At 57.6% G+C, this 27880-nt stretch overlaps 1 protein-coding gene across 3 annotated transcripts; it reads right to left on the reverse strand.

The window, feature by feature from the left end:
• Positions 1–114: 114 nt before the first annotated feature.
• HR (HR lysine demethylase and nuclear receptor corepressor) lies at positions 115–27828 on the reverse strand. Of its 3 annotated transcripts, none has more exons than XM_038746370.1 (20): positions 27742–27828; positions 24317–24855; positions 18717–19343; positions 17082–17895; positions 15805–15964; positions 15550–15713; positions 11936–12094; positions 11114–11203; positions 10786–10901; positions 10210–10291; positions 9495–9658; positions 9083–9319; positions 8553–8727; positions 8370–8439; positions 8051–8181; positions 7608–7727; positions 7395–7510; positions 5080–5244; positions 4046–4174; positions 115–846 (listed from the first exon to the last, which is right to left on the reverse strand). In XM_038746370.1, the coding sequence occupies exons 3-20, from the start codon at positions 19305–19307 to the stop codon at positions 784–786; spliced, it is 3546 nt and encodes a 1181-aa protein (XP_038602298.1). In that variant the 5' UTR covers positions 19308–19343; positions 24317–24855; positions 27742–27828; the 3' UTR covers positions 115–783. The 3 variants fall into 3 exon arrangements, with proteins under 3 accessions (XP_038602298.1, XP_038602300.1, XP_038602301.1); XM_038746372.1 differs by lacking the exon at positions 27742–27828 and adding an exon at positions 25065–25129; XM_038746373.1 differs by lacking the exons at positions 15550–15713; positions 15805–15964.
• Between the last annotated feature and the right edge of the window lie 52 nt (positions 27829–27880).

Raw genomic sequence — 27880 nt, forward strand, 5'->3', positions numbered from 1 at the left:
CTCTCTCCAGTCGGACAGCTGAGTCCAATCCGGACCCGCACTGCAGAGCGAGCTACGCCAACCATCCAGACAGGGTTTGCAAAACAACCAATTTTAATGGAAACTGGCGGGGGCGGAAGGGGCTGTGCCACCCGGGGTGGAGGGGGTCCCCATCCTCCCATCCCTGGTCTGCCCTTTTCCCTGGCCCCGATGCCCCTCTGGAAAGTGGGTGGAGTCAGGGAGCTCCCGTGCCCGGCGCTGTCCAGTGACAAGGGTGACAGGAGGTGTGGCCGTCCCAGGGAGAACAGCAGCGATGGGGAGACGGGGACCAGAAAGCTTGTCGTAAGGGGTGGAGCGCAGCAGGCAAGAAGGCAAAGAAGTGGGGGGCGATGGAGCTCAAGCCGGGCTGATTCCCCGAGGGCCCACGTATCCAGGAGGGATGTTCGTGCTACCCCTGACCCGGTTCGTTCTTCTCCGGTGCAGGCGGGTGGAGCGTGGGGCGAACTCCCACCCGTGGACAAGGGCAGACCAGGTCAGCCTCGGGAGAGTGGTAGAATGAGAACAAGCATCAGCATTGGCAGGAACGTGGCTACTGACGCTGGGGCGCAAAGCGAGGGACCCCGGAGGACGGTGCCCCCCTGGCTTGGGCCCTGAGGAGTGCCCACGGAATTGGCAGGCCCGTCCTGAACCGCTAAGCAGCTTCCCCTGAGGGTGCCCAGAGGGTGAGCCACTGGGAGCGACATCCGGCTTACGTGCTGCTCCTCGCCCAGTCCCGCCTGGGCCTCCCGGACGGCTGGGTTCCCCCTAATTGCAGTCCTGTAAGGTGACCACGGCCTCCTTGACTGCTTGGAACATGGCCCGGTCCATCTGAAAGAGGCAGCGAGAGATCAGTTGTCACTCACTCCTGCCCTGGCTTTGGCATCCAAGGCATTTGGGCCCCTCTGCAGGGGCAGCAAACATCACAGAGAGGTGCTGGCTAGGCTTGCCCGCTACAACTCCGCCCTCCCTCTCTTTACCCGGCAGAATTACTTCTTCTCCCTCATCGATTCCACACCCATTGCCCCCAACAATTATTCCAGATCATTAACTCACTCCTGAAGCCGTCAGGGACCCCTTTCGCCCCTGCGTGCTGCCTTGGAGTTTTATTGTTTCACCGCTCCATCGCCAGTCCCCTCTTCCCATTCACATTCTTAGATGGTGAGCCCCTCGAGGGCCGGGGACCATGGCTAATTCCCACCTCCATATACTTCCCCAGTGCTCTGCACACAGTGATTCATAAATACTCCCACCACTAACAACCTTGCCTACGACTTATTGACAAAAATCAAACCCATCATTTCCCCCTCGCCTCCCCAGTCAGTCAGTAGTATTTATTGAGCGCTTACTGTGTAGGGATCAGTGTACTAAGCCCTTGGGAGAATACGATTTCAGAATAAACAGACACATTCCCTGCCCACAACGAGCTTACAGTTTAGCCCTCTCCCATGCCCACATCCTTGCTTCTGTCCTTCCCAGCTGGATTCCAAGAGGAAATGGCCTCCTTCCCCCATCTGCGCCTCTGACCCCATCCCTTCTCACCTCCTGAAAACACTCGCACCCCATCTTTTTCCCTCCCCGACTGCCCTCTTCAACGACTCATTCCCCATTGGCTCCTTCCCCTTGGGCTTCCAACACGCTCACCTCAAACACCAAAAATGTCATCCCCTCTAGCCTGTAAGCTCATTGTGGGCAGGGAATATGTCCACCAACTCTGTTATGGTATACTCTCCCAAACGCTTAGTAGAGTGCTCTGCACACAGTAAGCGCTCAGTAAATACAATTGATTGATTTTCTCTATGGATCTATTGGACCCTCTTGCTATTGCGGCGTTTCCGTTCAAGCTCCTTGAGCGGGTTGCATCCACCTACTATCTCCGCCTCCTCCTTGACCCTCTATAAGCTGGTCTCTGCCCCCTTCCTTCCCTTGCGACTCTTCTCCCCAAGGTCACCCCAGCTTTTCCTTGCCAAATCTGAGGGACTCTACTCCGTCCTAATCCTCCTCGACCTCCCGGCCACCTTCATCTCTGTGTACCACTCCCTTCTCTCTTTTTCCTTATGGCATTTGTTAAGCGCTCAGTACGTGCCGGGCACCGTACTAAGGACTGAGGTAGATCCGGGCTAATCGGGTTGAACACAGTCTATGTCCCATGTGGGGCGTCGCGGTCTTAATCCCCATTGTACGGGTGAGGTAACTGAGGCACAGAGAAGTTAAGTGACTAGCCCAAGGGCACGCAGCAGATAAATGGCGGAATTAGAACCCAGGTCCTCTGGCTCGAGGCCCATGCTCTTTCCACTAGACCTTGCTGCTTCTCCTGGAAACACTACCTGACATTGATTTGACTAACACAGTTCTCTCCTGGCTCTCCTCCACCCTCTCTGGCCTCTTCTTCTCCATCCCATTCAGCACTTCTAGAGGTCCCTCAGCGCTCAGTTCCCGGTCCCCTTCCCTTCTCACTCTATACTCTCTCCCTGGGGGAGCTCATCCGCTCCCACAGTTTCAGCTCTCACCTGTATAACGAAGACTCCCAAATCTGCCTCTCTAGCCCTGATGTCTCACCTCTGAAATCTCACATTTCCTCTGGCCCCCAGGACTTGAATGTCCCGCCTGCACCTGAAGTTCAATTTGCCGAGACTGAACTCCTCCACCTGTCTTGCCCATCTCAGTTGACAACACTGCCATCCTCCCTGCCTCTCAAGCCCAAAAGCTTGGGGTGATCCTCCATCCCTCCCCGCCTTTCCACTCCCATAGCCCCACGTTTGGCCTGTAGCCAAATTCTGTCATTTCTCTCTCCACAACATCTCCAGGATCTGCCCATTTCTTCTCCGACCAAATGGCCACTCTCCTGGCTTAACTAACGAATCAGCGGCGTCACGAGTCACCCTGCTTCCAATCTCTTCTCTCTCCAGGCTCCGCTTTTTAATCAGTGGTATTCATTGCATGGCACAGTATATAGAGCTTGGGCTGGGAGTTAGAAGGTCAGAGGTTCTAATCCCAGCTCCACCACTTGTCTGCTTTGTGACCTTGGGCAAGTCACTTCACTTCTCTGCGCTTAGTTACCTCATCTGGAAAATGAGGGATTGAGACCGCGAGCCCCACATGGGACAGGGACTGTGTCCAATTCGATTTGCTTGTATCCACCCCTGTGCTTCGTACAGTGCCTGGCACATAGTAAGTGCTTAACAAATACCATCATCATTGACTACTTATTTTGCGCAGAGCACCGAACTGAGCACCCAGAAGAGTACTCTCCAGTTGGTAGTCATGATCCCCGCTCTCAAGGGAGTTTATAATCTAAATCTATAATATAAATCTCATATAATCTCTCTGGATCATTTTTCTAAAATGTCATTTTGTACCCATCTCCCCACTCTTCTAAACCCTTTAGTGGTTATTCCATTTCTTTCAGCATCAGACAAAAACTGCTGACCATTGACATCCAGCTCTTCCCCTCCTACTTATCCATTCTCTTCTCCCACTGGGCCCCAGCTGCCCCTCTTTTTTCCTCTCAAGCTAATCTACTCACCAAGTCTCATTGTTGCCTCTCCCTCCTGAAATTCTTCCTTCAAACCTTTCCTCCCAGCCTGGAATTCCGTCCTCCTTCATCTGCCGAACTACAGCTCTCCCATCTTCAGAGTCCTTTTGAAATCTCTCCTCCTTCAGGGAGACTTCCCTGATTAATGTTCCTTCTCTCTGGGTCATCTTCCCCCAACCACCACCTCAGCGCTTCTGTGCAATTCTGTACATATTGACTTACATATCCTACTATTTAAATGCTTCCTCATCTACATAATGGTTTTTCTTCCAAGTTATTTCGCTTCCGTCTCCTCTGCTAAACTGCGAGGTCTTGTGGGGAGGGATCGCATCTCCGCACTTTACTGTACTTTCCCAGGCACTTAGTACCACGTTCTGTTCACGGTAGGTGGTCAATAAATACCTGCCAACTCCCACACCCAGCCTTGGGGAAAACACAACATCACACTCCCCGTCCAGCTGGCTTGCCAAGACTCTCACAGGCTTCAACGCTCACCTGGGCATACAACTGGCGGGCTTCGGGGGGCAAGCTGGGAGCCTGATGGCAGAGCTGGCTGGAGAGGGCAATGCTCTCGGGTGACAGGAAATACTGGGTCACACTGACCGTGCTCACAAGGCCTTGGACCTGTGTCAGGGAGAAGAAGGCTAAGAAGGGCGAGCACCCAGCCTGTCACGGTGAGAAGCCACTATGGGGACTGGACTGAGGAAACTTTGAGTTTGGTGAGAGAGAGCGGGTCCTCTCCTCATCATGTACCACCTCATACTGGAAGCCAAATGGCAGGAACAGCAAGTGTATGTTTTAAATAATTCCTGCACAGTGGGCGTTCTGTAGACATTGGCTGCCACAACCTGCGGATGCCTTGGGATTAGCGGACACGAGGTCCGATACACCAGGGAAGGTGGATGCGGAGGTCAGAAGGATGTGGGCGTGTTTGTTGGGGGTGGGAGGGGGTGCCTCTTCACGTAGAGAGGGCCACATCAGGCCTTGGTGCACAGGACTGAAGGAAAGCAGGGCTGCGCTTCCTCCCCAACAAGAAACCCAGGCCCACGCACACCCCTCCGGGAAACTACATCTGGTGTTGAGACCCCTGAGCGTAGCTCCAAGGAAGGGCCCTCCCCCCGTCATATGCCACCACAGACAGGAAGCCCTAATGGCGTGAACAGCAGGACCGTAAGCCCGTTACGGGCAGGGGATGCGTCTGCTGATTCTGTTGTGTTGTACTTTCCCAAGTGCTTAGTACAGTGCTCTGCACAGAGTAAGCACTCCATAAACACCATTCATTGATTGAAAAGCAGATGCTCTGCATGGTGTCTATGCTGAGTGTGGGCATTCTGAAGACATTTGGCTGCTGCATCCTACGGATGCCTTGCAGTCTGAGGGCAGGAGGTCCAGAAGCTGGGATATGAGCGTGCTGTGGGGAGGGAAGGTGTCTCCACCACATAGAGAAGGCCACAACAGGGCTGCGCTTCCTCCCCAACCCGCCGACACCCTCCCCCCCACCCCCGGTCACCCCTCCAGAGAAGCCGCACCTGATGAGGAGCCCCGGCAGGCACTATCACAGCCTCGCCGGGCGACTGCAGCAAGGTCCAGCCATTGACACCCCACTCCTCCCGCAGACGTCGCCGCAGGCCGGCATCCAGGTAGCAGCTCCCGGGAACCCCTGGGTCCAGAGTGCTGGCCCCAGCGGGGCACACCTGCGGGGAGATGGACCGTCGGGTGGGGAACTGGGGGGGCGGGGGGCCGCACTTCGGGAAGGGAGACAAACCGAGGGGGTGGGAGGCTCAGGTTAGGAGAATGGGGGTGGGAATTGAAGGAGGAGGAGGAAGGAAGGAGGACGAAAGAGAGAGAATGGAGGAGGAGAAGGGAAACAGGAAGATCACCTCTCCTCATCTTAGACCTGGACCCTGGACCAGGCCTAAATGCTCTTCCCCAACGGGTCGGCCACCTCCCCCACATCTTGGGGGGCATTCTGTGGGGGTGGCCAAGGGGACTGGGATTGAGCGGGGGTCTGTCTTATCTCGTCCGTGAGAAGCAGCATGGGTTAGTGGATAGAGAATGAGCCTGGGAGACAGAAGGACCTGGTTTCTAATGCCGGCTCTGCCACATGTCTGCTGTGTGACTTTGGGCACCCTGACTTCTTCTCTTAACTTCTCTGGGCCTCAGTTACCTCATCTGTATAATGGGGATTGAGTGTGAGCCCCATATGGGACAGGGACTGTGTCCAACCTGATTAACTTATATCTACCCCAGTGCTTAGAACAGTGCTTGGTACATAGGAAGGTGCTTAACAAGTAATAATAATAGTAATGATGGCATTTGTTAAGCGCTTCCTATGTGCCAAGCACTGTTCTAAGTACTGGGGGGTTACAAGGTGATCAGGTTGTCCCACCGTAATGATAATAATGATGATAATAATAATAATAATGTGAAACCAGTTCAGGGGCAAAGCTAATGGAGAGTTGGGGGTGCACTCTGGTAGGGGCGTCTGGGGACTTGGGGTGGAACTGCAAAGCCAAGGCAACCGAGAGCCGTATCAACCTCCATATCTCACCCCCTTCTTCTCTTCTGCTTGGGCTCCTGGGTCTCTCCATTGCTGGTCCTTGCTTGCCTTGGCAATGGTCCCTTTGGCCTGCCCAGCCCCACCCCTCAGTTGAAATGCGTGCCCCTCTAAACCCATCTCTTCCAGGCAGTCTACGCTAATTAATGGGAAGAGAGGGAAGGAGTGGGTAGGATGTGATCCAAGACAAAGCATGGCCACACGTGGGTGTGTCGGCTGAAAGGTTTTCCGTCAACTGGCTCTTCTTTCCCATCTGGTCTCTTCTCCCATTCTACCCCACTTCACCCATCCCAGCTCTCTTCTGTTTATTCTTGTAAATAATATTCATTTATTCATTTAGGCCTGTTGTTGACTCCTATTCTCTAATATTCCTAACCATGATATATTCACAATAATGATAATTGTGGTATTTAAGCGCTTACTATGTGCCAAGCCTGTACTAAGCATCGGGGTGGATACAAGCAAATTGAGCTGGACACAGTCCCTGTCCCATGTGGGGCTCACGGTCTCAATCCCCATTTTACAGTTGGGATAACTGAGGCTCAGAGAAGCGAAGTGACTTGCTCAAGGTCACACAGCAGACAAGTGGCGGAGCCAGGATTAGAACCCATGGCCTTCTGATTTCCAGGACCATGCTCTTTCCACTATGCCACGCTGCTTCATCAATTTACGTCTTTGATCTCCTCCCTTTTAACTGTAAGTCCCTTGAGGGCAGAGATCCCATCTTTTGCTGCCTTTATACATTTCCCAACCAAATCCAGTTCTCTGCCCCATGAGGCCCTCAATAAATATTCATTGATTCATTCATTCCCTAGTATCATCATCAATCGTATTTATTGAGCGCTTACTATGTGCAGAGCACTGTACTAAGCGCTTGGGAAGTACAAATTGGCAACATAGCTACTGAGTGTGCAGAATGTGATACTAGTTCCTTGGCTGAGTACAGGAAAAGTACAAGAGGAGGCCTCTGTCCTTGAAGGGCTTATGATTTACTGTTGCCAGTGATACATATATGCCCTCATAGAACTCCTTTTCCATCTCATTCATTGAAAATTATCCTCTTATCCACCCCCCCGGAACACCCAAGAGAAAAATGCTCATTGCACCTCAGTGACTGTCCACCCTAGGGTGCTGGGTCCTCCCAAGGTAAAGATTCTGAACATTATCCGGGACTCTAGGCAGTCGGTCAACACTAAGAAGGCAGTCCGTGGCGAAGGAAGAGCTAGGGATTCGGAGGGCAGAGAAAAGGGACTGGTTCTTGATCAGGCCAGGCTGCCCCACGCTTACCATCTGGAGGAAGCGGCGGATGCGTTGGGTGTCCTGTGCCCGGTATACGTGCCACACCATGCCAGCTTGACTTCCTGGAGCCCACAGTTCCTCCCCATCGGGTGATGTCAGGAGCTCTGAAGGTGTGTGGGAGAGAGAGAGAGAGAGGGAGGAGTGGGTGGGAGTGACCTTTCAGCCTCTGTCCCCTCCCCCCTAATTGCTGCAGACACCCACCTTTCTGGGCACGGTGCCAGCCAGGGAGGGATGCTTCTGCGTGGACCAGGATGTTGACAAAATCCGTCACCTCCACGGACAGGTTCTTGGTCCCCAGGTGCCCACGCTGAGGGCTCACACCTAGCATTTAAGCCGGCAAGGATCAGGACCCAAGGAGTGTCCCGAAATGCACCCCAGGCAGGAAATCGGGGCCGGGTGGGAGCGCCAAACCCAGTGGGAGCCTCCCAGGTGGACAACACAGAAGCTCAGAGAGCAAGTCAGTGTATCCTTGGAGGAGCTGCATCAGATACAGGGATCTGGAGACCTGAGTGAGAGGGGTAGGACGGATCAATCAATCAATCAATCAATCGTATTTATTGAGTGCTTACTGTGTGCAGAGCACTGTACTAAGCGCTTAGAGGGATGGGATGGGTACGGGCAGGGAAAAGAGGGCCCAGACTCACCGTAGGCCGCACAGAGCCGTGGCTCCAGCCAGCGGCGGCCAGGGCCGGGGAGGAGGTAGGATGCCAAGTTGAGCTGCCCGTGATGGCCGCAGTACTCCGGGAGTGGCAGGCTGGCAGCCAGGTTCTCCGCCCTGGGTGAGAGGGCAGGAGTCCATCACATCCGCCCCGCCTATCCTGAGCCTTTCCCGTCCCCACACAGACCCGCGAGGTCCTGACCCGGAGAGACACGGAAGGAGTGGGGCGGGCTTCGAGGAGGTGATGGGTAAGGGGAGAGACGAGGGCAACGAGGGGGCAGGTAGTCTGTGGGCTCCGCGCCTACCTGCCCGTCTCTGGATCCCCCAGATCACTCTCCAGCATCAACAGGGACCCCTCGTCTCGCTCCAGGTGCGCTGGGGGAGGAAAGAGCCAGTCGGAGGAGGAGGAGGAGGAAGGCGTTCACTCAGGCCCCTCTGCTTCTCCGACCCGCCCCGGCCTCCCAGTCTCACCCTTTCGGGGTACTCACCCTCCAGGCGAGCAAAGCCATCCCAGAACGTCGTGCTGCCCAGGCCGGATGGCCGGGGGGGCCCTCGGGGGCTCAGCGCCTGCACTTGCCCCCCCGGGGCCCCCGGGGCCCCCAGAGCCTCCGGCCCCCACAGACTGCCCCGCAGCGTCCTCTGCAAGCCCGACACCAGCACTGGCTGTGAGGGGGAGAGAGAAGGGGTGGGAGGGACCTGAAGCCAGTTTTGGAGTAAGGGTCGAAAGTGGATGGCAGGCTGGAGATTGGGGGCGAGGGCAGGCAGCTAATACGTTGTTAATATTTTGTTAATATGTTTTGTTTTGTTCTCTGTCTCCCCCTTCTAGACTGTGAGCCCACTGTTGGGTAGGGACCGTCTCTAGATGTCGCCAACTTGTACTTCCCAAGTGCTTAGTACAGTGCTCTGCACACAGTAAGCGCTCAATAGATACGATTGAAGGAAGGAAGGAAGGCGGCTGCATCTCGGGGAGAGCCGAGGGCGCGGAGGGAAGGAGCGGCAGGGGTGAGGGAGTTCCCACCTGTCCCTGCCTCCAGTACTCCTGGAAGAGGTGGTAGCCCTGTTCGGGCCGGGGCTCCTGAAGCCAGAGCAGACCCCCGCGCTGAGGCTGGCCTGGAGAGGCCCGGGGGGTGGCAAGCCCCAAACCTCCACGCAGTCCTGGGGCTCCCCGCAGCCCCGGCCCTAGGGCCTTCTCCTGGATCTTCCTCTCCACCACCTGCGCGATGATGCTGTCCAGGATGTTGGTGATGCGGTCGTCCTACGAGACGGGGACGACACTAGTCTCCTCCCCCGGCTCCTTCCTCCCCACCATGCTGGCTCTCCGAGCTCAGATCTTCCATCTCCCGGGTGGATGTTCTCTGTCTCTCCGCCGCCCCTACCCGCACCCCCCCCAACCCCCTCACCGGCTCTTCCTCCCTACAGCAGGCACTCACGCTAGACAGGGCCGGGGTGACGGGGGCGAAGGCCATGTGGACCCGGTTATGGCCCAGGCAGAGTTTGACGGCCGTGGAGGCGAGCAGCTCACAGAGCGAGGAGCACGGCAGTGGATCTCGAGGCCTCTGCTCCTCCCCTGGGGGCTCGGTCGAGTCTGGGACCTCTGCGGGGGGTGAGCAAAGTGGGGGCCTCCTGCAGAGCATCCCTCCTGATGGTTCCCTGCGGCCTCCCGCAGCCCTCCCAGTTCTCTGCCCATCACACATAATGATAATGTTAATAATAATGTTGGTATTTGCTAAGCGCTTGCTGTGTGCGAAGCACTGTTCTAAGCGCTGGGGGGGAATACGAGGTGATGAGGTTGTCCCACGTGGGGCTCACAGTCTTCATCCCCATTTTACAGATGAGGGAACTGAGGCACGGAGAAGTGACGTGACTTGCCCAAGGTCACACAGCAGACATGTGGGGGAGGCGGGATTCGAACCCATGACCTCTGACTCCCAAGCCTGCGCTCTTTCCACTGAGCCACGCTGCTTCTCTACACATGCACATACATACACACATACGTGCACGCACGCTCGCATGCATGCTGTAGAACCACTTCGCCACTCTGCCCAGGGCCGCTTCCCTCCACCCACCCTGGTTTTGGAGATTTGGGCTGAGAGACGGAGAGAGCCTCATCTCCCCCGACCCCGACTCACGACACAGGGGATTTACCTTCTTTGATTCCCTTGGTCCTGTCAGCGTCTCCATTGCAGGAGGACTGGGTGGTAGGGGGTCTACTCCGCACTGCTTCCTTCTGCCAAAAGCCACCCACATAGACGTCTTAGAGATGGGGTAAGAGAACAGACTCGCCCCACCAATCCGCTCTCCCTTCCTGTCAGTCGGTCATATTTATTGATTGCTACTGCGTGCAGAGCACTCAGGAGAATACAGTGTAACAATACACAGACATATTCCCTACCCACGACAGCCTTTCGATCTAATTCATTCAATCGTATTTATTGAGCGCTTACTGTGTGCAGAGCACTGTACTAAGCACTTGGGAAGTACAAGTTGGCAACATATAGAGACGGTCCCTACCCAACAGTGGGCTCACAGTCTAGAATGTTCATCTGTTTTCCCCAGACTAGAAGATGAGAGCTTACAGTTTAGAGGGGGGACTTAGGGTATCCACCCCCGGTCCGGAAGGCAGGAGCAACAGCGTGGTTTCACTCTCTGCTCCAGTACTTATCAGGGGCCACTGGTCCACCCTCCTGCCCAGCTCCAACCCACCTCCCCTGCGTCCTCTACCTGTTTTCCTCCCTTGATGGGGGCCCATGCCCGGGCATCGACTTGGCAGGGGCAGTATCCTCGCAGATCAAGCCTGGCCCGGGCCTGATGCATCGCGGTGCCCAGCTCGGTCAGAGCTGTGGGGGAGAGCGGAGGTTTGGCTCCCGGGTCCGGGGATGTGGAGGGAGAAGGAGCCAGAGGGGTCCAAGATGTGGGGAGGGGCGTGGGGGTGAGGTCCCTCGAATTTCCGGCCCAGAGGGGCACCTTGGCATGGGAGACGCCTGGGCGTGACATCACACCACCCCCGGGTCCCCCACTTCAGAGGCCCTTGTCCTTCTAAAATGCTCACCCCGGCCAGGGACAAACTGGGTCAAAACCAGTGAGCGGGTTCCATGCTCGGAGCCGTGGGCGCAGCCTTCCTGGGGTCGCTCCGGCTGGCCTGGGTAGAATGGGAACAAAGAGCCCAGGTCAGAAATCGAAGGAGAGCAGCCGCCGAGGGAACCCAAGGAGAAGGGGGACTTCTCTTGGGGAGCCTCCGAACCCCTCTACTGGCCCCATACTGGTCCCCAATTCAGAGTTGAAAGTGAAAATGCGGCCCCGCTACCTCCCAGATGGAGGAAGCCGTGGCACAGTCATGAGAGGGTGGGCGGGATGGGAGGAGAGAGAGTGGGTTGGGGAGTTTCACTCTCCCCAGTCCCACCCCTGACTGACGGGCCGCCGGGTGATGGAGTGGCTGTCAGGGTCTCAGCACAGAGAGTCGAGCCCTGCAAGGACAACAGGCTAACCCCTTTTAGGCCCGGATTCTTATGATTTGACACATTCCTCTCCACGCCCAACGAATCAACAGTTTTTAAGCCAGATGAGCTTGGGAGGGGACTCTGGGTTGCTTTTTCAGTCAGGCCCCAAGCCCCTCCAAAGTCTCGAGCGCCTGGTTCAGCCCAGCCCCATAAATACAGGCCTGACTTGGTTAGGTTCGGGGCTACCCCGGGGTTCCAACTCTGCCCCAAGTCGGACTCTGGGACCGCGGACCAGCCCCTCCCAGCGGCTCACGTCCAGACTCGGTGCCCAGAGAGCCTCTGCCGTGCGAGGCGGGCGGCGGAGGAAGTTGGAAGGCCCGGGTGGCACAGAGCCGCCCCGAACCTGCCCCGGCCCTGACCCCCCAACTCCTTACCTGGTCTGTCTCCGGTCTTTCCGGCACCCCCGCTCCTCCCGCAAGCTGCACACAGCCGGTAGCTGCAGAAAGGGCAACTCCAGTGGGTGTTGAAGAGACTGTGCCGGCAGCGGCCGCAGCAGTGGGTGGCCCCAGAGTCCTCCTGGTGGATGGGCACTTCTAATGTGACCCCCCAGAGAGAAGGAGGAAAGTTAGAGTTGGCCCTCGTGGAATCGTGGAGGGGATGGAGGGAGCGGGGGAGAATCCCTTCTCTCTGGGCTCCCCCTCAATCAACAGCATTCATCAAGTGTCTGCTGGGCACTGTACAGGGTGCAGTTAGAATTAGCAGAGGTAACCCCTGCCCTCAAGAAACAGCCTAGTCGGGAAACACACAACGCTAAATTTCAGAGAGGGGAAAAGTGCTAGAGGGCCTAAGTGCTCCAGCAGGAGTATTGAAATGTTCAGGAGGTGTGAAGGCTCCGGCACGGTAGTTGGGGGAACGTAAGGTGAGGCGGAGAGAAACGAGTCGGAGAAGGCTCCCCGGAGGAGTCGTGATCTCAGAAACGATGAAAACGGGAAGAGCTGTGGTCAGTGGGACGTGAAGGGGAAGGGAGTTCTGGCCAGTGGGAGGATGTGAGCAAGAGGTCAGCAGTGAGAGAGACTAGAACAAGGCCCAGGGAGAAGGTTATTTGGGGCAGAACAGAGAGTGCGAGCTGGGGTGCAGTGGGAGAAGAGAGTGGGTAAGGAGGAGGGAGAGAGCGGACAGTGTGCTTTCAAGCTTGATGCAGAGAGGCATGGGTAACCACTGGAGGCTTTAGACGAGTGGGGAGGAGTGTGTAGAACAGTGTTTTGGAAAAATAATCCAGGCAGCAGAATGAAGTCCGGACTGGACAGAGCGAGACTGAAGGTAGGGAGATCAGCAAGGAGTCTGATGGAGTTAGTCACGCTGGGGGCTGGGGTCTGACGAGTGCCTGGACCAGCGGGGTGGCTGTTTGGACAGAAAGGAAGGAGTGGACCTGGAAGTGAAGTGGAGAAAGAACCAACAGGATGTGGTCACAGACTGAATGAATATCAGAGTTGAAAGAAGAGGGAGGATCATGTCAAAGTTATGGGGTGTGGCTTAGTGGATGGAGCACAGGTGTAGGAGTCAGGACATGGGTTCTAATCCTGGCTCCACCACTAGTCTGCCGTGTGACCTCACACATGTCATTTCACTTCTCTGTGCCTCAGTTTACTCACCTGTAATAATAATAATGATAGCATTTATTAAGCGCTTACTATGTGCAAAGCACTGTTCTACGCACTGGGGAGGTTACAAGGTGATCAGGTTGTCCCACGGGGGGCTCACAGTCTTAATCCCCGTTTACAGATGAAGTAACTGAGGCACAGAGAAGTTAAGTGACACACAGCTGGCAACTGGCCGAGCCGGAATTTGAACCCATGACCTCTGACTCCAAAGCCCGGGCTCTTTCCACTGGGCCATGCTGCTTCTCACAGGGAATAAGACTGTGAGCCCCATGTGGGCAGGGACTGTATCCAGCCCAATTTGCTTGTATCCACCCCAGTGCTCAGCACAGTGCCTGGCACATAGTAAGCGCTTAATGAATACCACTATTATTATCATCATCGTCATCATCGTTGTTATCATTATCATTATAATTGCAGGGTGGAGAGCTTGAGAGGTGGTGGTATTGTCAACTGTGATGGGAAAGTCAGGTGGAGGAGAGGATTTGGGAGGAATGAGGAGTTTGGTTTTGGACCCAACAAGCTTGAGGTTCTGGTGGGTTATCCATGTTGAGGTGTCCTGGAGGCGGGAGGAATTTTTTTTTATAGGATTTGTTGAGCACTTACTACATGCCAGGCACCATACCTGACGCTGGGGTAGACACAAGCTAACTGGGTTGGACGCAGTCCCTGTCCCACATGGGGCTCACAGCCTCATTCCCCATTTTACAGATGAGTAAACTGAGGCGTAGAGAAGTGACTTGCCCAAGGTCACACAGAGGGCAAGCGGCAGAGCCGGGTTTAGAATCCAGGTCTTCCGGCTCCCGGGCCTGTGCTCTTTCCACTAGACCACATGCAGATTGCGGAGGAGAGAAGGCAGTGTCAACAAGGTTGATTTGGGAATCATCTGCGTAGAGGTGGTAGCCGAATTCTTGGGAATGTATAAACTCCCCGAGGGAGTGAATGTAGATTGAGAAGAGAGGGGGACCAAGAAGTGAGTCCTGTGGGACACCCACAGTTAGGGAGTTGGAGGCAGAGGAAGAGCCAGCGCAAAAGAGCTCGAGAAGGATCAGCCAGAGAGGTAGGTGGGAGGAAAACCAAAGAGAACTGTGTTGGAAAAACCAAGATTAGACAGTGTTTCTAGGAGAAGGGAGTAGTCCACAGCATGGAGAACAGCCGAGAGGTTGAGGAGGAGGAGTCCGTTCTATTTGGCAAGAAAGGGGTCATTGGTGACCTTGGAGAGAGTGGTCCCGGTGGAATGACTGAGGCGGAAACTGAAAAGAGAAGAAGCAGAGGCCACTGGTGAATATGACTTGTTCCAAGAATTGGGACAGGATTGGTAAGAGGGAGAATAGAGGGGTGACCAAGTGATGCAGTAGGGTTCAGAGGCCTTATTTTTTTAGGGTAGGGGAGATGTGGATTATTTGAAGGCCAAGAAGAAGGATTATCAGAAAATGAGTGATGGAAATTGGCAGATCCAGAGGGAAGAAGAATAGGCACGAATGTTTTTTGGAAGTGAGAAGGGATGGGATCGGAGGCACAGGTGGAAGGGCGAGATTTTGAAAGCAGGCAGGTGATCTCCTCTTGAAAGGCGGTGGAGAAGGAGCTCACACCTGATGGTCATCAAAATTGTTGGCCAAATCATCAGGAGCTAATGGAGGAGGCAGGGCACTGGGGACTTCAGCGGGGAGCTAAAGGTCTGCAGTAACTGGTGGGGGCAGCGATCGTGGGAGTTGAACCGGGAGGCTTGTTGCCGAGTAGGGGAGAGGACCGGGTTGTAGCAATTAAGAGTGTGGGCAAAGCAAGGCTTCACCGGAGGCCGTGGGGAGGCCGAGGAAGTTGGCTGTGCACTCAGCATCTCCCCAGGAAACTCATCTGCAACAGCGTGGCCACCACCCAACCCTGGTCAGGGCCAAGAACCTTGCTAGGGATGCAACCGGGAGAACCCTGGCTGCAGAATACCCCGCTCCAAGCCAACCTTACAAAAAGTTTCCTCCCTTCTCTCCCTGGCTGCAAATGCCCCTCATCCCAACCCTAAAGGAGACCACCACTCCTCACCCCCACCCCAGAGGAGGCCGCCACCCCTCACTCCCACCCCAGAGAAGTCCGCCGACCCTCCCCGCCCCCATCCCAGAAGAGGCCACCACCCCTCACCCCTGCCCCAGAGGAGGCCACCGTCTCTCAACTGGCTCCTGGTTTTGTGAATTCACCTATCCCTGGCATTGACCCATCTCTATAGGGACACTCTCCCCACTCAGCCGTCCCCCAAGCACCCCGCGAACACCCAGAGGTTCCAGGATGACCTCTCGATGACCTCCACCCCCTGCCCCCGCTCCTGGTCACCCACAGCCCTCAGTTACGTCAGTAACTCTCCCGACTCGGCGGCCCAGGGAAGGGTCCCCTCAGCTCACCTTCCCTCTGGGCCCAGGCCAGGGTCTCCCGCTCCCGGCGCAAAAGGCGACACAGACGGTCCCCTAGGCTGCCCAGCAGGTACTTGGCAAGACCCCACCTCAGCCTGGTCTCCGGGCCAGGCCCTTCGCCCTCCTCGGGGCTGCCGGCTAATCCCTCTGCCAACCTGCGGGCAGAGGAGAACGACCAGATGGGAAAGAATCCCAGGAAGGCATACCGGGGATGGGGCACAGAGAGCAAAAGAGACCCAGACCCACCTCCTGACATTGAGAAAACAGCAAGCCGGCTCCGCAGAACCTTCACCCTCCCCTGGCCCACGGGCACAGCTAGGGCAGCGGGAGACTCCCGTCGGGAGAGCCGTGCACGGCACGCTCTGGAGTCCAGGACCCCGAAGCCCGGTCCCGCTGTCCGGTTGCCCTGCGAGAACAAGATGGTCTGTAAGACAGCCGCTCTCCAGCCCACAGCCCCGTTCCCCAGCCCAGCCCAGGGAGCATTGAGGGGCCACTCTCAGCCAGCAGGTATGAGGCAGGCCGGAAGAGGTCAAAGGGCCTGGGGGCCAACTGGCAATATCAGGTCAGGGGGCTGGGAGAAGAGGGGAGGGCTAGGAAATGAGTCCGGACTCAAACGTGGCGATCCAGCCGGCGAAAAGATCGGATAGTTCCAATGTGGGAGTAGCAATACCATTGGCGAAGGGATGTGACCGTCCCAACGTGGAAATAACGATCCTGTAGGAGAGGACGCCCGCGGTCCCAGAGCAGGTAAGACGATGTGGGAGAGGCCAGTGTCCCAAGTCGGCTGAAGCGATCCGGAGGGTGAAAGAGGATGGGCAGTTCCAAGGCGCGCGCAGCGATCCGCGTGGGGGAGAAATGGAAGAGTCTCCATGTGGGTGAAGCGATCCAGAGAGACGGGTCAATGGGTAGCAGATGAGGCTGAAGTGTTCCAAAGCATCCGTAATCCGTCAGGGGCAATGCAGAGTCTCAATGTGAGGGGCCAATGTGAGGGGTCGGGAGTCCCCTAAGTGGAGGACTCTCAACTAGCGAAGAGAACTGCGAGTTCCGAGCTGCCCACGTGCCGGGCCCCGGCCAGGAGACTCAGTAGGAGGGGCTGGAAGATCCCAACACGGGGATAGAGAGAGAACTTGAGCTGAGGCGAGACTAGGCCCAGGATCAACCCAGGAGGGCAGTCACCACACAGAAAGGCTCCACTCCCTCAGCGTGAGCCCAGTGAGATAACCTACTGCCACTGGCTAGTTCTCAAGAGCAGGCCCAGTGACCTAGCGGGTCAAGACGGCGGAATGGCCCTCCCCGAGAGAGTGGGGTGCAGTGCTGAACGGTCCGGGCAGTTCCAAGAGAGGCAGAGTGATCCATTTGGAAAACAGTTCTGGCGCCGGCGTAAGAATCCACCGGGAAGGGACCTGCTGAGTGCGTGACGGGGTCGGTGCTCCCCGCTACCTCGGCCCCTGCCCCTGCCTCCCCCAGCTCCAGCGGTCTCTGTTTCCCATCCCTCCCACCACCCAACCCGTCAGCCTCCTCACCTCTCTGGCCGCCGGATTCCTCCACCACCGCCTTGCTTCCCGTTGTTGGTCCCGGGGCCTCCTGCCAACCCTCAGGCCCCTGCCCCTTTCCGCCCAAGACCCGGGTGGCGACAACAGGGAAAGGGCCAGGGGGTCGTTTGAGGGCTGGACTTCCAGCCGGGCCCCCCACCTCGGGGCTCCCCTCCCTCTTGAGAGCCCGAAGTTGGGGGCCAGGGACCATCTCCTCTCCTGAGCACCCGGCCGGGCACCCAAACTGCTCGGAGTGCCGGGTGAGCCACGTCTTCTTCAGTTTGGTGTGATAGCTCGGGGGGCAGGCCCCGGCCCCGGAGTGTTTGCCCGCTTCCTCGCCGGAGCCCCCCGGCCCACTGGCGCTGCTCTCGGTGCCCACGCAGCACCTCCCGCAGCAGCTCGGACCCCCGTCTCCGGCAGGTGGGTGGGATGCGTGGCGGCCCGCCTGAGAGGCTGGCTGCCCAGAGGAAGGGCATGCTGACCCAGAAGGCGATCCCGGTGGTGGGTACCCCGGACTCCCATTTCTAGGCGTGGTCCGGGCAGGGCCGAGAGCGTGGGCCAGGCCTGGAGGGCACGTGGGCCAGGAAGACTTGGAGCTGGCATCTGGCTGCCCCAGGAGCGGTAAGCGCGAGTTCTGGTCAGCGCCGGCCCCCGGCACCCCGTCCTTCCCGGTGGTCAGGGCACGCTCCGCTTCCCCGGCTCTGGGAAGATGCCCCCCAGGGGCTCTGCCCAGCAACCCGGGTTCAGCAGTGGCCAGTGGCTCCTTTGCCAGCTGGGGGATGCCTAGATCCTTGTGATAAAATCCCTAAGGGAAGAAGAAGGAGGGTAAGGCTGGGCATCGGCTCTGCCTCTTGAGAAGGGGAAGTTGATCGGGGTGGGATAGAGGGCAATCTACCCCCTGGCAGGTTCGACCTCCCAGGTGCAGCTGGGCCTGGGTGCTGCCAGAGAGCGGTCAGCACGAGCTGGGGGCACTAGTTCCCGGCTCTCTGTCCTCCACTGTGGCTTGGAGTGAGATAAGGGCCAAAAAAGGGGAAGAACAGAGGGTTTACCTGGGGATTGACCCCAAGCTTACGGTTCTCAGTAGAGGACTCTTGGTAGGGAACCGTGGCCCAGCACGGCCTCTAATCTGGATGTGGTCTTTCTGCCCAGAAGGCCAGGCATGGGGGCGGGAGGGAGAACTGGGCGGGTCACGATCTTGGGAGTCAGAAGGTCATGAGTCCCATTCCCAGCTCCACCACTCGTTTGCTGGGTAACCTTGGGAATATCACTTCACTTCTCTGAGCCTCAGTTACCTCATCTGTAAAATGGGGATTGAGACTGCGAGCCCCACGTGGGGCAGGGACTGCGTCCAACCCGATCGGCTTGTACCCACCCAGTGCTTACTACAGTGCCTGGCACATAGCAAGTGCTTAACAAATACCACAGTTAATGAAAACCAGTGGCCTGAGGTACCCAGACCGCTGCCACAGATGGGGGCTGTTCCTTCCCAAACACGGAGCAAGCGGCTGCCCTTGCCCGGATCCCTCCCCGGGCTCATGTGGGCTCTGCTCCCGGGCAGGCCAGGCCACAGAAAGACCGGGGCCCGGGCAGCTGAGGGCCCAGACAACCCAGGGCCCGGTCACTCACCTTGTTCCCTGAGCTGAAGGCCAGAGGGCCCTTGGGCTGAATCCCTGGATATGCCCAAGGGTAGGGAGCCAGAGGCCAGTCAGAGTGGTGCTCAGGTGGCAGGCCAGGCATCAAGTAGGGAGGCAGGCAGGTGGGCACCCAGAATGGGGTATGCTCCAAGAACTTGGCCTCCAGGAGGAAGGGGCAGTGCACGGGCCGGAAGGCCAGCGGGTCACTTTTTGGGGGGCCACCCTGCTCAGGAGGCAGGAGTCCATAACGAGGTGGGCCGGGCTGTCCGCAGAGTGCCAGCTGGTGGGCCACTACTGCCTCCTTCCACCGCAGACCCTCTTTGCCCCCCAGCCACCCGGGCTTCCCCTCCCCATTCCGGGTTCCCTCGCCCCCCCAGAGGGGAAGGGGGTCCTTGGATCCCTGAGGAAAACCGGGAAAGAACCAGGAATCTGAGCTTCCCGGGGCCCCCCTCCAGAGCGGGGCGGGCTCCCCCAAGCACAGCGGCCCACAGTTCAGGGTGCCAGCCCCCTGCCCCATGCCGCTCTGTGATGCCCGCTTCTCCCAGCTGGGCGGGTCCTGGGGGTAGCTGGGCGAGGTCTCCATGACGTGCCCGCCCTCATGGGGCTCTCACGGGGCTCCCTGCAGAGAAACACCAAAGGGTGGATTCAAGCGCCTGCCCTGGGCACCTCTTCCTGGCATCCGGGAGGCCCCGCCCCGGCGGCACCAAGGCGGCACAAACCGGTAGGGCAGGTAAGAGCCCACGCTGGGCCCTGAGCTGCCCGCCCACACACCGGCCCAAGGTTCCCTTCCCAGGCCAGAAGATGCCCCTGCGGTGAGACCGCCCCCCGGAACACGTTCCCTTGGTGACCCCCTGGGCACCAAATTCTCAGCTTCCTGGACAGTCCCAGATGGATGGAGGGAGACAAATCCAGGAGTGAAAGAGAGGGCTGAGACATCCCCCTCCATCCTTCTCCCCTGCTGGGTCCCAACTGCCCCACGCCGGCCCGTCTAGGGGGTGGCCAGGACAGTGCCAGCCAGGCTGGCATGACCTGGGAAGGAATGTGCTGCGGACTCCTGGGCACTGCAGGCGTCCCAAGCGTCATGGGCACTCTCAGTCTGGCACCTTGCCTGGCACCCCACGCCCAGCAGAAGCTCTGCCTCTCCTTGGCTCCGGCAAACTATTTAGAGGGCGTGGGGGACCCACTAGGAGGGTCCTGGCAGGAGGTTAATAATAATAATGTTGGTATTTGTTCAGCGCTCACTATGTGCAAAGCACTGTTCTAAGCGCTGGGGTAGATACAAGGTAATCAGGTTGTCCCACGAGGGGCTCACAGTCTTTATTCATTCATTCAATCGGATTTATTGAGCGCTTACTGTGTGCAGAGCACTCACTGTCCTAAACGCTTGGGAAGTACAAGTTAGAGACGGTCCCTACCCATAAGCGGGCTCGGAGTCTAGAAGGGGGAGACAGACAACAAAACATATTAACAAAATAAAATAAATAGAATCAATATGTACAAATAAAATAGAGTAATAAATGCATACACACATATATACAGGTGCTGTGGGGAGGGGAAGGAGGTAAGGCGGGGGGGGGGATGGAGGGGGAGAGGAGATGAGGGAACTGAGAAGTGAAGTGACTTGCCCAAAGTCACACAGCTGGCAAGTGGCGGAGCCGGGATTTGAGGTTCTCCCTGTGGCTTCTCTCCAGCCCCAGGGAACCACCCTGGGTGGGGCCGATCTCCCGGGGACCATCCTTGGAAGTGAGGGGAATGCCAGCGGTCTCCCCACCGTCTCCCCGGAAAGCAGGTCCCAGCTCCCGGGGAGCCCAGCGGAGGGAAGTTGGCCTCCCTGAGGGAGAAACTGAGGCTGGCTGGGCCTAGTGTATCCAGGGACGGTGGCAGAAACCCGGCCTTGAGAGTCAGAGGTCACGGGTTCTGATTCCGGCTCCGCCACTTATCAGCCGTGTGACCTTGGGCAAGTCACTTCACTGCTCTGGGCCTCAGTTCCCTCATCTGGAAAATGGGGATTAAGTCTGCAAGCTCCACGTGGGACAACCTTCTCTCTACCCCCGCGCTTAGAACAGTGCTTGGCTCAGAGTAAGCGCTTAACAAATACAGTCAGTGGTAGTGTGGGAATGGGGGTTCTGAGACCCGGCTCTTGCCTTCCGTGACCTCAGTTCCTTTAAGTGACTTCGCCTCTCCAAGCCTCAGTTATCCGCGTCGCTGAAATGGGGCAAAGCCCTGGGCTCGCTCCGCCCTTCCCTTCCCTCCTCGGACCTCGAGTCCCGGGGGGGGGGGGGGGGGGGGGGGCGCGTTGGAGCAGCGTGGTTCAGTGGAAAGAGCGCGGGCTTGGGAGTCAGAGGTCATGGGTTCGAATCCCGCCTCCCCCACATGTCTGCTGTGTGATCTTGGGCAAGTCACTTCGCTCTTCTGTGCCTCAGTTCCCTCATCTGTAAAATGGGGACGAAGACTGTGAGCCCCACGTGGGACAACCTCATCTCCTTGTATTCCCCCCAGCGCTTAGAACAGTGCTTTGCACATAGTAAGCGCTTAACAAATACCAACATTATTATTATTATTATTATTATTATTATTATCATTATTATGACCCCAGACCCGGCTTAGCGCTAGCGCAGGTTTCGACCCGTCGGCGACGTTTAACCCGATGCCAACCCGGCTCCGACTTCCAGGGCGCATCGAGTCGGGGGGCGGCCCGGGGGCTTCCCCAGAGCCCCGACACCTAACCACAGGCCCCATGACGACGACGGGATGCACTAAGCGCCTACTAGGAGCAGCCGCCTGCCCTAGTGGCCAGAGCCCGGGCTTGGGAGTCCGAGGCCGTGGGTTCTAATCCCGCCTCCGCCACTTGGCAGCCGTGCGACTTCGGGCGAGTCACTTAGCTTCCCTGCGCCTCAGTTCCCTCGTCCGGAAAATGGGGATTAAGAGGGTGAGCCCCACGTGGAGGGGCTCTGAGAACAGCGCTGGGCCCCTAGTGAGCGCTTAACGAATGCCATCATTATCATTATTAGTATTAGAACTAATACTATTAATACTAATACTATTATTAGAACAATGCTTGGCCCATAGAAAGCGCTTAACGAATACCGTCATTATTATATCTCCCCCAGCGCTTAGAACAGAGCTTGGCCCCTAGTAAGCGCTTAACAAATACCATTATCATTATTATGATGCTTGTATCTCCCCCAGCGCTTAGAACAGTGCCTGGCCCCTAGTAAGCGTTTTAACGAATACCCTCATTATTATTACGACTGTATCTCCCCCAGCGCTTCGAACAGCGCTTGGCCCCTAGTAAGCGCTTAACAAATACCCTCGTGATTATGATGATGATGATGATGATGATTATATCTCCCCCAGCACTTCGAACAGTGCTTGGCCCCTAGTAAGCGCTTAACGAATACCATCATTATTATGATTGTATCTCTCCCAGCGCTTCGAACTGTGCTTGGCCCCTAGTAAGCGCTTAACAAATACCATCATCACTATTATTATAACTACTGTATCTCCCCCAGCGTTTCAAACAGTGCCTGGCCCCTAAAGCGCTTAACAAATACCCTCATGATTCTGATGATGATGATTGTACCTCCCCCACGGCTTCGAACAGTGGTTGGCCCCTAGTAAGCGCTTAACAAATACCCTCATGATGATTGTGATGATGATGATTGTATCTCCCTCAGCGCTTAGAAAAGTGCTTGGCCCCTAGTAAGCGCTTAACAAATACCGTCATGATTCCGATGATGATGACTGTATCTCCCCAGCGCTTCAAACAGTGCCCGGCCCCTAGTAAGCGCTTAACAAATACCATCATCACTATTATTATTATTATGACTGTATCTCCCCCAGCGCTTCAAACAGTGCCCGGCCACTAGTAAGCGCTTAGCAAATACCCTCATGATTCCGATGATGATGACTGTATATCTCCCCAGCGCTTCAAACAGTGCCTGGCCCCTAGTAAGCGCTTAACAAATACCCTCATGATTCCGATGATGATGACTGTATATCTCCCCAACGCTTCAAACAGTGCCTGGTCCCTAGTAAGCGCTTAACAAATACCCTCATGATTCCGATGCTGATGACCGTATCTCCCCAGCGCTTCGCACAGTGCCTGGCCCCTAGTAAGCGCTTAACAAATACCCTCATGATGATTGTGATGATGATGAAGATTGCATCTCCCCGAGCGCTTAGAAAAGTGCTTGGCCCCTAGGAAGCGCTTCACGAGTACCGTCATGATTCCTCTCTATATGTTGCCAAGCGCTTAGTACAGTGCTCTGCACACAGTAAACGCTCAATAAATACGATTGATTGATTGATTGACTGTATCTCCCCAGCGCTTCGAACAATGCCTGGCCCCTAGTAAGCGCTTAACAAATACCCTCATGATTCCTCTCTATATGTTGCCAAGCGCTTAGTACAGTGCTCTGCACACAGTAAACGCTCAATAAATACGACTGATTGACTGTATCTCCCCAGCGCTTCGCACAGTGCCTGGCCCCTAGCAAGCGCTTAACAAATACCCTCATGATGATTGTGCTGATGATGATGATTGCGTCTCCCCCAGCGCTTAGAAAAGTGCTTGGCCCCTGGGAAGCGCTTCACGAGTACCGTCATGATTCCTCTCTATATGTTGCCAAGCGCTTGCACACAGTAAACGCTCAATAAATACGATTGATTGATTGATTGATTGATTGTATCTCCCCAACGCTTCGAACAGTGCCTGGCCCCTAGCAAGCGCTTAACAAATACCCTCATGATGATTGTGCTGATGATGATGATTGCGTCTCCCCCAGCGCTTAGAAAAGTGCTTGGCCCCTGGGAAGCGCTTCACGAGTACCGTCATGATTCCCCTCTATATGTTGCCAAGCGCTTGCACACAGTAAACGCTCAATAAATACGATTGATTGATTGATTGACCGATTGACTGTATCTCCCCAGCGCTTCGAACAGTGCCTGGCCCCTAGCAAGCGCTTAACAAATACCCTCATGATGATTGTGCTGATGATGATGATTGCGTCTCCCCCAGCGCTTAGAAAAGTGCTTGGCCCCTGGGAAGCGCTTCACGAGTACCGTCATGATTCCTCTCTATATGTTGCCAAGCGCTTGCACACAGTAAACGCTCAATAAATACGATTGATTGATTGATTGATTGACTGTATCTCCTCAGCGCTTCGCACAGTGCCTGGCCCCTAGCAAGCGCTTAACAAATACCCTCATGATGATTGTGCTGGTGATGATGATTGCGTCTCCCCCAGCGCTTAGAAAAGTGCTTGGCCCCTGGGAAGCGCTTCACGAGTACCGTCATGATTCCTCTCTATACGTCGCCAACTTGTACTTCCCAAGCGCTGAGTAGTAAGCGCTCAATAAACACGATTGATTGATTGGTTGATTGATTGACTGTATCTCCCCAGCGCTTCGAACAGTGCCCGGCCCCTGGGAAGCGCTTACCCTGGTGAGGCTTCCGACGCTGGGGATGGGGATCACCACCATCATCATCAATCGTATTTATTGAGCGCTTACTGTGTGCGGAGCACTGGACTAAGCGCTTGGGAAGGGGATGCCGTCGGAGGGAGCTGGGGATGGGAGGGAGGGTGGTACCTGCGGTGGCTGGAGGCGCGCTGCCCATGGGCCGGCCGTCGGTCGGTCGGTCGGTCGGTCGTTCGTTCGGTCGGTCGGTCGGTCCTCGGGGCGGGCCCCCCGCTCTAGGGCCGCAGGTTGGAGGGGTCGGACTCCGGGATCTGCAGGATGCGGCACACGGCGCGGATCGGCCGCACCAGCTTCTGGGCCGAGGCCGTGGGCTGCGCCATGGGCCGCCGGGACTCCGTGCTGCGCCGGGGAGAGCCGCGCCGGGGGCTCGGACCCACCGATCGACGGACGGACGGGCGGACGAGGACGAGGAGGACGGGGAGGACGGGGAGGACCACCACCAGCACCACCACCACCAGGAGGAGGAGGGCGGCGGAGAAGGTGAGGAGGACGGGGGCACGGCGAGCCCAAGGGCAAGGCTAGTGCTCGGGGGGCGCAGAAGGGCTGCCAATCGCCATCGCCAGGCGCGCAACTGGAGAGCCGGGAAAGCCGGTTCCTCCTCCTCCTCCTTCTCCTCCTTCTTCTCCTGCTTCTCCTGCCGCCGCCGAGCCCTAAGGGGGAGGGGGGGAGGACGGGACAGCAGCCCGTGAGCCCGGCGCCCCGCCCGGGCCTGCCCCCGCCCCCGCCCCCGGGGCGTCCTGCCAACGCCCGGGCCATGCCCCCGGCCGCGCACCGGGGAGAATCAGCCCTTTGTTCCGCCCCCCCCCCCCCCGCCCCCCGAGAGGCTCCCCAGCCGCCCTGCCCTCCCGTGGGCACGGACCCGGAGCCTGCCAGGCGGGCAGCTCCCCCGCGCCCCGGTGCCAGCTCGGGAACTGGAGCAAAGGGCGAAGAGGGCCGGGCCGGGGGGTGCCAGGGCGGAGCCGGCCCCCCGGGGGGCAGGGCCGGGGCTGGCGAGGGCAGCCGGCCTCTCACAGGGCACGGTGGGGGCGGTCGGGACCCTCCTGGAGGCTGCCCCGAACCCACTCTTCGGGGTCCAGGCGCGCACCACCTTCTCCCCCCCTCCGGGCCCGGGGGTCCCCCTCTCTCCCTTCAGCCCCCCACCTCTCCCCTGCCCCTCGTTGGGCACTCGGGTGTTCGCAGCGGCCCCCGCCCAGTCCCGGGAGGAACAGAGGAAGAGGCTGCCGGGGAGGAGAGGAGGAGGAGGAGGAGGAGGAGGAGGAGGAGGACCAGCCCAGAGCCAGGGCGTGGGAGAGGAAATAGGAAAGTGAACCCCCCCCCCCGCCCCCCAGGAAGGGGCTGGGCTCCTAGGCGGGGTGCTGAGTGAGCCCCAGACGTACCCGCCCCAGACAGATTCAGACACACACAGACAGATTCAGACACACACATGCCACCCCCGCGCACAGACAGGTACGGGACCATCCGACGCGCTCACACGCCCGGGCGGGCACGGCCGGCCGAGCCGGGGAGCCTTTTCCGCACTTCCAGCACTTTGCTCCACCTCTTCCCTTCTCGGGGTGGAGGGCTGGGAATGTCCCTCCGCCCTGCCCAGGGCTCCCCCGGGGGCAGGGCCAGACGGGGCTGGAGTCGCGAACCCTTGGACGGCCGGGTCGCGGGGGCCGCCCGCTCGCCTGGAGAGCCCGGGGAGGCAGGGGGAGGAGAGAGAGCCAGAGGCTGGGCCAAATGCACATCTCCGATCAGGAGGTGGAGGGAGTAGGGGAGGTGCAGGGGGAGCAGGGGGGGTGGGGGCAGGGCGTCCTGCTTAGAACAAGGGTTTCCGCACCAGAGCTTGTTGGCCGTTGATGCCAAGTTGGGACTCTGTCCTCTACCCACTAATGTGGCTTCAGGCCCCTACCTTCTGAACTAGGGTGGACTAAGACCCCTTCCCTCTGAACTAGGGAAGGATCAGACCCTTAACTTCTGAATCAGGGCAGGCTCAGACCCCTCCCCTCTGAACTAGGGCAGGCTCAAGCCCGTACCTTCTGAACTAGGGTGGACTAAGACCCCTTCCCTCTGAACTAGGGAAGGATCAGACCCTTAACTTCTGAATCAGGGCAGGCTCAGACCCCTCCCCTCTGAACTAGGGCAGGCTCAAGCCCGTACCTTCTGAACTAGGGTGGACTAAGACCCTTTCCCTCTGAACTAGGGAAGGATCAGACCCTTAACTTCTGAATCAGAGCAGGCTCAGACCCCTCCCCTCTCAACCAGGGCAGGCTCAAGCCCGTACCTTCTGAACTAGGGTGGACTAAGACCCTTTCCCTCTGAACTAGGGAAGGATCAGACCCTTAACTTCTGAATCAGGGCAGGCTCAGACCCCTCCCCTCTGAACCAGGGCAGGCTCAGATCCTTAGCTTCTGAACTAGAACAGGATCAAGTCCCTACCCTCTGAACTAGGGTGGATGGAGACCACTACCCTCCGAACTGGGGCAGCCTCAGCCGCCCAGCCCCTCAACTCGGGCAAATTTAGGCCCCCACTCTCTCAACTAGATAGGGCTGCCTCAGGCCTTTAGCCTCTGACATAGGGCAGGCCTGGTCCATTACCTCCTGAACTAGAGAGGGCCCAGGGCCCTACCCTCTGAACTAGAGTGGGATTAGACCCTTACCCTCTGAGTTAGAGCAGGCTCAGACCCCTAACCTCTGAACTAGGGCAGGCTCGGGCCTACTAACCCTAACCTTGGGTCTGGCTCCCTGGGGGTTGGCGGAGCGGAGGGGGCCCCTGGTGCTCAGCTGCTTTCACTGAATTATTCTGTGACCGTTCTGAGCCACTTTTGGAACTAGAGATCCCACCTCCCCTGGGCACCCCGCGCCTACACTCTCAGAGCTGTAAGCTATAAAGAGAGCTTCTCTGGGAGGAGGAATGGTGGGGTTTGCACACTGGAAAGGAGTGAGTAGGTGGTGCAGAGCTTGACTTTGGGGGTTCCCCGGGGTCCTTGGGACTCACTTCTCCGATCCTTAGGGTGAGTCAGAGTTAACCCCCCCCCCCCCACCATCCGGAGAGGAAGGACGATGGAGGCCAGGCCTCAGGAGCCAGTTACCTCACTGCTGCCCTCCCTTTACAACTTGCGTCCCTTACACAGGGATCTTGGGCGCAAGCAGGCCTCTGCAGGGGCAGGGAGGTGGAGAGGAGGCAGTAAGGTGGGCAGAGTCTCCCCCAGCGGAGTGCTCTTCCAACTTCTCCTTCCTGACACCCATCCCACCCTCCTCACTCTTAGCGTCCCTCCTGTCTTCACCACTGTTCCGACACAGTCCAAATCTTTAGAGGCAATAGTTCCTTGCCCGGAGACAGAGGAGCTGTGGGGCCACTCGGCATGTGTCCACACGCGCGTATACACACGCACACACAATGGACACACCCAGGCCCCCACAGACAGACAGCTACAGGCCAAGGCCCGTTATGGCTACCAACTCGGGCTCGCTAGCCCAGGGACCATCAACACAAATAGACCCCCCCTTAGTGTCCCCTTCCATTCCCCCTTCGACATCCTCAAACCCTTCCTTACCTGAGCCCCTCGTGCTCCCCTCTGTCGGAGCCGACCCCGGCCCACTGTGGGCGGAGGGGGAGGGAAAGGGCAGGGGAAGCGGCCCTGCAGAGACAGGCCAAGCTGCCACTGATCTGGGCAGGAAAGGGAGAGCGGGGAG

Source organism: Tachyglossus aculeatus, chromosome 5 (assembly GCF_015852505.1).
Source record: "Tachyglossus aculeatus isolate mTacAcu1 chromosome 5, mTacAcu1.pri, whole genome shotgun sequence".
Lineage (NCBI taxonomy): Eukaryota > Metazoa > Chordata > Mammalia > Monotremata > Tachyglossidae > Tachyglossus > Tachyglossus aculeatus.